Source organism: Condylura cristata, unplaced genomic scaffold (genome assembly GCF_000260355.1).
Source record: "Condylura cristata isolate star-nosed mole 26May11 unplaced genomic scaffold, ConCri1.0 scaffold00025, whole genome shotgun sequence".
Taxonomy (NCBI): domain Eukaryota; kingdom Metazoa; phylum Chordata; class Mammalia; order Eulipotyphla; family Talpidae; genus Condylura; species Condylura cristata.
In genome coordinates, this window is record NW_004567126.1 from 32,091,702 (window position 1) to 32,100,923 (window position 9,222).

Here is a 9,222-nt window from a genome sequence, read left to right on the forward strand (position 1 = left end):
CCTTTACAAGGTATTTGGAAATCTCTAAATTAAAACGTGTTGTGTCCATATGGATAAAAGGGGTGATACTGACCAAGAGTCAGGTCATGTCTGGGTAAAATAAGCGATAAAATCCACAAAGGAAATCAGGTGTGGGGGGAGGGCGGAAGATGCCACTTAGGAGCACAGGGACTTGAGAGGCCCCATGGAACCCTCCCGTGGAGGCAGATGAGGGCTGGGGTGGGAGAGCATGGGGCCCGAAGGAGTCCTGCTTTACTCCTCGTGAATCCATCTTTTTCTCATTTACTACAGGTGAACACTGAGGTCCGGGTGCGCCGGAACACAGCTTCTTGGTGCCAGCACCCTGCCCGGGCAGAATACGGCCAGTCCTCACAGGATGACGGCGCTCGCTCTGTCTCCCTCCTGTGGTGAGTTGCTGGCTGGGGGCGCTGCTGAAAGGAGACCCTGCTCAGCCTGGAGGGCTACTGAGGGGTGAAGTAAAGCAGGTACTGGACAGGCGCTCTGCAGCCCCGCTGACTGTTTCCTGCTCTAGGGCCTTTCTGAGCTTGAGTTAGGCAGGAGGATGTCCCTGATGTGCAGGAACAGGTCGTAGTGGGTAGTTTGCACTATTTATGGTTTTGTAATCCTGCGCCATCTAACAGCTCTACTCCTAGAGCACTTAGAGTACCTGTCACTTTGTTTGTGGGGGTACGCACCCATCACCCGTCTTCTGCCCGGGTATCGGGGCTGCACTGACTTGTCACGGAACTGTCTGGGGTGTGACTGGGGTGTGCACTTTGTACATATACTGTGGGCAGTTGGCTGACTGGCACTACTAAGGAGGCTCTAACGCTCACGGACCCCCTAGCTCTGTCCACTCAGGAGCCTGCCTGTATCCAGGAGTCGGAGATTTCGCTTTCTTCCGAAGACCATCCCTGTCCCCAGGATTTGGCCCTGTTTGCTTGCAGTGACCTGGAGACCCACCTGCTAACCAGCATTGGCTCCCAGGTACGCCAGACTCTTGGGCCTCACGGAGGAAGAGGCACTCTCCATGGATGCTCCCATCATCACATTAGAATGTTTTAGTACATCAGACTGATCTGTGTGTCATCAGGAAGCCTGAGAAAGAACCAAAGTACGTTTGGTTCCCCTGGTGTTGGAGATGCTGGGGCTGGGGGGATGGTGTAGATGCCAGGTGTTTTCTCACAATTGGGCAGTCAGTCAGAGTAGGCTAGAAGTGGAGAGGGATTTGGTTCTGTTTCATCAGAGTTGCACTGAGTGGTGATACGTGAGGTTGAGGTTACAGGGAAGAGCCCTGGGCATTGCCGGCTAACAGATATTCAGAACCCACAGCCTCTGTGAAAATCCTATATTTGGAGCTTCTTGTGCTTCATCTAATTTAGCCCCGGCTGTCTGGGAGCACATTGACTGGTTTGTCCCTGACCCAGAGTGTGTGGTGTTTCAGGAATTGGTGACTTTCCAGGATGTTGCTGTGGACTTCACCGAGAAGGAGTGGCCCTTGCTGGATTCCTCTCAGAGAAAACTGTACAAAGATGTGATGTTGGAGAACTACAACAACCTCGCCTCCGTGGGTAAGGCTGCCCCATTCGCTTCTGCGTTTGTGAATCAGACATCGTTTCAAGTGCTGGCTGTGACCCAGGACTGGGGGAGTGCTTGGGACATAATCAAGCATAAGCTGAACCTGGTTCCCAACCTTAGGTCCCCTCCCTAGGAATCAAGGAACCTGGCCGTTGTTTTGACCTGGGTGGTTGTCAGGCGTGCCTGGGCAGAGGTGTAGGTTCGAGAAATTCTCGTTCCCTGAAGGACACATGCTTGTGGACTTGTGCTGTATGAGAGCCTTTCACTGTGTGCCTAGAATCTGGCACTATCCTTTCGCTGCTCTTAAGTCAGACCTGACTGTCTTCAGAGTGCTGAAGGCCTCATCAGGACCCCAGATTGTGGCAGACTATGTCATGTGCACTGGCCTCCCTCACGCGTGTTTTCCTTTGTGAGTAGGGTACCAAGTCGGCAAACCCAGCCTCATCTCACACTTGGAGCAAGAGGAGGAGTTGCGGACAGAGGAGAGGGAAATTCAGCCTGGCGCTTGTCCCGGTAAGCACCAGGAAGTGGAAGGGCCTCAGAACTGGCTCTGTTCAGATGGGGTAGGTGGAGTAGGCCACCGGCAAATGTCACGCTGGGGCTTGGAAATGCTCTGTCTCTCATCTCAGTGGCCCTGTGCTCTCTCACACGCCTTTGGCGTCAGTGCCCTTCGTCTTTAATTTTGACATGTCACGTGGGCTCTTTATCCTCTTTTTCTCCTTAACATTTCCTGTCGTCATCAGGGTCAGTATTTGCAGGTTTCCTTCTTAGTGAATCGACTGGCCTCTGGCTTTGCCACATGTCACACAGCAAAATCTTCACAGATGATCTTACTCGTTTGTGTGTCCTTCCCTTTCTACCACCTTTCCTCCCAAAGGGTTAGTGCTTCAAAGGGAATCACTTGTTTTTGTCACCATTGTTACATCATTTTGCTTCTCCAGCAAGCTGTATTTTCTCGCTTTCTTTCAGATTGGGATACTCCCTCTCAAATCAAATGGTCAGTCCTTATGGAAGATATTTTTGGGAAGGAAGCATCCAGTGGTGTGACAATGGTAAGAGTCCCTTGGATAATTGCAGAACTTCTTATTGGAAGAAGATTGGAGCAGCCTAGTTAGAAAAGCAGCTGAAGAGCGAGGCTAGTGGCAAGCTCCAAAAGGAAACAGTTTATGACATACGACCTTCACTCACGGTCCCATGAGTAAATATTTTTGTAACCATGTAGAGAGAGTGACTCTGGGGCTCAGTACAGTGTTTAAATGTTTAAAATGTGACAGATTTATATCCAAAAAGTTTTGTACAAGTAATCCACAAGAACCTTGGGGCATAGTGTTTTCTTGCTCTATTTGATGGAGTCAAGTGGGGCTAGAGCAGTATTTTTGCAGTGGAAATTATGAAACCCTTATTCATAATGATGTGTCCTATTTCCGTAGTATGTGTGGGGGTACTGCTTAGGGATTTAATGAAAGTGGGAATTGCTTTATCAGCACTGTATCTTAATCCACAGGAAAGAACTAGTCTTGGAGAGAAATCCACTGAATATGCTCATCTGTTAAAAACCTTCAGTACAGGTACTCATCTTGCTCAGCCACTGGGAAAGCATGCCTGCAAGAGAACTTATCACCGCCGGGATTATGGGGTTGCTTTTAAGAACAGGTCCCATCTAACGCAACATGTGAGCATTTACAATGGGAGAAAGATGCATGAATGTCATCAGTGCCAAAAAGCCTTCACCACAAGTGCTTCCCTTACACGGCACAGGAGGATACACACAGGGGAGAAGCCTTATGAGTGCAGTGACTGTGGGAAAGCATTCAATGATCCCTCCGCCCTTAGGAGTCATGCAAGAACTCACCTCACAGAGAAGCCCTTTGATTGCAGTCAGTGTGGAAACGCATTTCGAACCCTTTCCTCCCTGAAAATACACATGAGAGTTCACACTGGTGAGAGACCTTACAAGTGTGATCAGTGTGGGAAGGCATATGGTAGGAGCTGCCACCTCATTGCGCACAGAAGAACACACACTGGTGAGAGACCCTATGAATGTCATGACTGTGGAAAAGCTTTCCAGCATCCCTCACATCTCAAAGAGCATGTCAGGAATCACACTGGAGAGAAGCCCTATGAATGCACTCAGTGTGGAAAAGCCTTCCGATGGAAATCTAACTTTAATTTGCACAAGAAGAATCACATGGTAGAGAAAACATATGAATGTAAAGAATGTGGGAAGTCCTTTGGGGATCTTTTGTCACGGAGAAAACACATGCGAGTTCATATTGTGAAGAAGCCCGTTGAATGTAGACAGTGTGGGAAAGCCTTCAGAAATCAGTCCATCCTTAAGACACACATGAATTCTCACACAGGGGAGAAACCTTATGGGTGTGATTTATGTGGGAAAGCCTTCAGTGCAAGCTCCAACCTGACAGCACATAGGAAAATACACACTCAAGAGAGACGCTATGAATGTGCTGCCTGTGGGAAAGTTTTTAGCGATTATTTATCTCGGAGGAGGCATATGAGTGTACATCTGGTAAAGAAACGTGTTGAATGTAGACAGTGTGGGAAGGCCTTCAGGAATCAGTCAACCCTTAAGACACACATGAGAAGTCATACGGGAGAGAAGCCGTACGAGTGTGATCACTGTGGGAAAGCCTTCAGCATAGGCTCAAACCTGAATGTGCACAGGCGGATACACACGGGAGAGAAGCCCTATGAATGCCTGGCCTGTGGGAAAGCCTTCAGTGATCATTCTTCCCTCAGGAGTCATGTGAAAACTCACCGAGGAGAAAAGCTCTATGTTTCATCAGTATGGAAAAGGCTCCACTGACAAATTGTAAGAGAAATAGGTAAGCTCAGATTGGAAGGAAACCATAGAGGGCAGGAAGTCTTTGTTAACTTGTGGGACGCAAAAGCGTACATGTCACTTTGGAAAGTATGTTTGATAAGTAGGCAAAGACTAGAGCTTTTTCTTGCTACTGTAGAGACGTGAGAACTCCCACTGGGGAAGAAAGACTGTGTCTGTAGCATGGAGAAGCCAGCATTCTGCATTCTCTGACCTTAACAACATGAGAGGTTTTGGGGAAAAACTCCTAGCTTAATATTTAATGTTGAAATGATGCTAATTCCACCTGTACCTTCCGGGCACATGAACCAGCACGCTAGGGAGAAGAATTGTACATTCACAATTGGAGCAAACTTTTCCTGTCTCATAATCCTGAAGAAGTCAAACTAAAGAGAAAGTCTATAAATTGGCATGTGGGAAAGTGTCCAAAAGGGTCAGCACACTAGGGCCAGCTATTTGTTTTTGTGTATGACTTGTCAAATAAGAGTCGTTTTGAATACTTTTGAAGAAGAAAAACGTAATGGGACCACTTGTTTCCTAAAATACTCACTGTGCAGTCCTTTACAGAAAGCTCTGCCCAACTGTGGACTACCTATTTGGTGGTTCCAAATGGGTGATTTTGTTCCTCAGGGGACATTTGTCAATGTCTGGAGATGTTTAGTTTTAGGAATGGGGTACGGGGTGCTACCAGAAGACATGAGGCTTGCTGCTAAGTAACCTGCGTTATGCAGGGCCCCCACTGCAGCCAGAGATTATGTGCCCCTAAATGCCAGTGTAGGTGAGGTGAGGAACACAGACCCACCATAGTCTCTCAACTTACGCTACAATTGGCTACTTGAAACTTTAAATACATTCAACACAATTCTTCTAGTAAACAACATGAAAACTCAAACAACAGACAATTCTACGTAGAGATGATTTCAGCCACATCCCCCTCGCTTGCACTTTTGAGAATTCACTTTCCAATGGAATTTTCTAGTGAATATGGAATTGCATCTGTTAGTCTTCATCATGAAAGTGGATCCCAGCTTGTTAACTTTTAGCCTTTATTTTTAAGGTTATACTCCTCTGATCCTTATGTCTCATCACAAAAGGTTTGTATGTAGTATTTCTTACTATAATTTTATTTTTACATGTGCTAATTTCCTTTGTTGTAACCTGCTTGACCAGTGGACTATTTACAATCATGTATTGTGTAGCTTAGTTGTTTTAAATACCTGTTTGTAACAAGTAACCAGTTCAAGTGCATTGTGATCACAGAGCATGTGTCTTCATCAGATGGATCGCTTAGAATGTTGTCAGCCTCCTGTCTGTCAGACTGGCAGATACTTCTAGATGCTTCCCTAACATCATCATCTGTGTGAAGAAAATCTGAAGATTTGTCAGATTAGAAAGGTGCGCCAATTAAAAAAAAAAAAATTAGAGAGGTTGTCTTACCACTAGTATAACCTGTGTCACACAGCCATTGAAAAGTAAGCAGATGTCACTGTGTGGGCTGTGACAAAGCTCTTGAAAAGAAAAAAGTGTTTTTCTTCCTTAGATTCTTACATACATACATACATATATATATGTGTGTATATATATATATAAAAAACCCACATATATATATATATAAAACACACACACACACATATATATATAATCCTCATATATATGGATATATATGTATGTATGTATGTATGTATGGTTTGCTTTTTCTTGCTCACTCCCCTCTCATCTTGGAAGGAGATCCAGTACCTACTGTGGAGTGGCCCATCCTGTGGCCATGAGCCATGAGGCGGCACGCCACTGCGCAAGGAGAATGCTGCTGAAGCCACGACTGTCCTGCTTCCCTGTTGCTTTGAGTGTCTGCACCAGCCCTGGATTGTTATTTCCAGATTTCAGATTAATGAGCAAAAATAAAACCAAGTACTGGTTTAAGCTGCTGTGGAAATCTCATTGTTTCTGCGTCACAGTGTGTTTATCGGTGGGGAGCAGTACGCACTGCAGAATGCTATTGTAACCCACAGCCTCAGTGAGTGGGTTTTATGGTGCTGCATTTGTGAGTATAATCTGCTTGCATTTTTACTTGTTGGGTATGAGTTTTAAAATTCTTTAAAGCAGGTTTTTAAGTTATTTTCAAACCTGTGATGTACTTAAATATTCTCACCTGTTTGTTGATAGAAGTGTACTATCACAAAAAAGCTCTCAGTAAGTGGGCGCTGTCAGCATCTTTTGCATATGGGGGACTAGACAAGGGGATGGGCTCCTCGCCCGAGATCATCCTGGTAGCCAGTGGTCGTGCTTTATTTGAGCCCGGTACATCTGCCTCTGGATGGAATTCGTCATCCATAGGTAAGTATGGGGATGGTGAGCAGGAATGTGGGGCTCCCTGGGCCTTGTGGGGAGCAGGGAAGCCTGCTGCAGGGGACAGTTGAGTAGACTGAGCTGTAGGTATGCCAGCAATATTATAGGGAGCTCTGCACGGCCAGCAGAGACGCCAAAGCTGTTTCTACACTGGCTATGTAATAATCTCATTATATACTTTAACACTGAAAACATCTCCGTATGCATGTGCAGTCAGGCCAGGGCGTCACTGCTACCCTGACGGGCCTGGCTTCTGTGGAGGATCCCTGCTTCCTGCAAGAAACCTGGGGCCGGCTTAAGCTGTTTAAGGGGAGCTTTGGTGTCTTTCTGGATTGGCCCAGTTTTTCTGAAATTGGTCTGTACTGTATTATGATAGCTCTGCCATTGTGTTTCACTATTGAATGTTTTAACTGTCTAGTGTTGGTAGCTATCTTATAATTTGGTGCTATTGTGAAAATGCTGCTACACACCGATTTTGGTATTTCTGCTAGTGCACAAATGTGCATGTGTTCTGGATACCTGAGACCGACCGACTGGGCCGTGGGGATTCACGTTGGCTTTTCACAGATGATGCCCATGTTCCAGAGCGGTGGTACCAGTTTGTTCTGCAGCAAGCTGTTTTGTGTAATTAGATGAGATGATCTAACTCCTGCCTTTTTTCGTTGATTATATTCAAGATGTAAGCCTTAGGAATTATGTTGTGCAGATATTTTCCCTACTCTGTGACTTACTCTTTTTATGTTTTAAATGATGTTTTTGATTAAATGAGTTATTAATGTTGTCTAGTCTTGTGGATAACACGCCTCTTCCTATGTAAGAAACACTTGCCTATCCTGAAAGCAAGACAATATTTTACATCTTCTGTAAGTTTTATTTTAAAGTGCACATTTTTCTAAAACTCATAGAATGGATTTTGGTATTGTGTGATGTCGTTGCTCTAATTCTGGACTTTATTCTGGTCAGTGTTTTTGTACCAGGCCACAGTGTTTAAGTTACAGTGGACTCGGTGATATGTTTTAATAACTGGAATGTTTAGTTCTTCCCGACGGGTTTTCGATATGAGTGTTTTCCTAAGTTTTTTTTTTTTTTTAAATGGAGTTTCCTATTGTCCAACTCCATAAAACTAACCTGGTATTTTTATTGGAATCACCTTGAATTTTAAGTCAACTTGGAAGAACTAACATCTCTGTGATGTTAAGTCATTATCCAAGAACGGGTTGTCTTCCTGGAATTTAAGTCCACTTCGTATTTGTCAGGAGTGTTAAAACAATCTCCTATACAAGTTTTGTCCGTTTCTTGTTAAATTTTCCCTAGGTTTTTAGTCTTATAGATGAGATGGTTTCTACCATTTTACTTACTGTTCAATGTTTCTGTATCATAAAGTCACCAATTTTGTGTTTTAACTTTATTACTTGCTCTTTAATGGAAATTTTAGTTTCGTTACTGCTTTTCTTGGATCTGCCCAGTATACTGCATATTATCCACAAAGTGGCATAGCTCTGCTTGTTTACCAATTCTCACGGCTCTGTGTGCCTGTCAAGTTGCATTATCTGATGCCTGAGTGCCACGGAAAGGGTGTCTTGTAGGAGAAATGCCCCCCAGGGGCTCCATTAGCTAAGACAGTGTCTTTTAGGACTGAGGTATGTATTTATTTTACCATATCAAAAATGGAATATACTGAATATTTTTTTATGAATGGGTGTTGACTTTTTGTTTTTTCGGAGCGTCTGTGAGGAGCATCATGATTCTTTCCCTCTGATTTATTAATCTGTGATATTAATAAATTTCTCAATATTCAAACAATCCTGTGTTCCTGGAGTGAATCTCTATTTTTTTAAAATGTATTTTTAAAAGGTTTATTTATGCATACACAACTGGGGCACAGGCCAGCGTGCAGGGGGTGAGAGGCTTCACCAGAGACAGAACAGGCAGATCCATGAAGTACACTGCTGAGGGGAGCAGCGGGGAGACAGGAGAGGTCTGCTGCAAGGCAGAGGATGGAACCTGCACTGAAGCAGCTGCAGCCAGCATGCAGTCCTGTGCTTGGCCCCTGAATATTTTTTTAATGTGGTCTTAAATTCTTTTTTCTAGAATTTCATTTGGATTTAGGAACTTCGGTTCTGCTACAGTTTTCTTAGTACTCTCAGGGTATTACCCTGTTTCATGGGAAATTAGAATTTTCCCTTCCATGCCAAATGATGGAACAATATATACACCACTTGAAGTATGTGATTTCTTGTGTGAGTGGAATCAACAGTGTTGGTGACCCGCATTTCCCTAAGAAATTACGCCATTTATTTCATACAGAGTTCGGCAAAGGTATCCAGGATTTTTACACTGTCATTACTGCACCTGCCCGTCAGTAGCTGTCTCCTGTTGCTCTTGGCCAAATTAGCTTGTGAGATTGTGTGTTGAATTTTCCCCACTTGTAGCTATTGTTTTTGCCAATAATTGTTATT

General features: G+C 44.5%; 1 protein-coding gene across 5 annotated transcripts; it reads left to right on the forward strand.

The window, feature by feature from the left end:
- Positions 1-294: 294 nt before the first annotated feature.
- On the forward strand, positions 295-8,508 carry ZNF317 (zinc finger protein 317). Of its 5 annotated transcripts, XR_001145787.1 has the most exons (8): positions 295-407; positions 848-987; positions 1,445-1,571; positions 1,996-2,091; positions 2,548-2,630; positions 3,083-4,421; positions 5,475-5,511; positions 6,143-6,169. XR_001145787.1 is itself a non-coding variant. In XM_012729663.1 (7 exons), exons 1-7 carry the CDS (start codon positions 377-379, stop codon positions 6,184-6,186), a joined length of 585 nt encoding a protein of 194 aa, XP_012585117.1. In that variant the 5' UTR covers positions 295-376; the 3' UTR covers positions 6,187-8,508. The 5 variants fall into 5 exon arrangements, 2 of the variants coding, with proteins under 2 accessions (XP_012585117.1, XP_004689037.1); XR_001145786.1 differs by having other exon boundaries at positions 3,083-5,511; positions 6,143-6,157; XR_001145788.1 differs by having other exon boundaries at positions 1,463-1,571; positions 3,083-5,511; positions 6,143-6,157.
- Positions 8,509-9,222: the final 714 nt, after the last annotated feature.

Coding starts and splice junctions, on each gene's coding strand:
- ZNF317 (XM_004688980.2), top strand. CDS start 377: ATGACGGCGCTCGCTCTGTCTCCCTCCTGTG. Junction 408..847: donor CGCTCTGTCTCCCTCCTGTG/GTGAGTTGCTGG, acceptor CGGACCCCCTAG/CTCTGTCCACTCAGGAGCCT. Junction 1,572..1,995: donor CAACAACCTCGCCTCCGTGG/GTAAGGCTGCCC, acceptor CTTTGTGAGTAG/GGTACCAAGTCGGCAAACCC.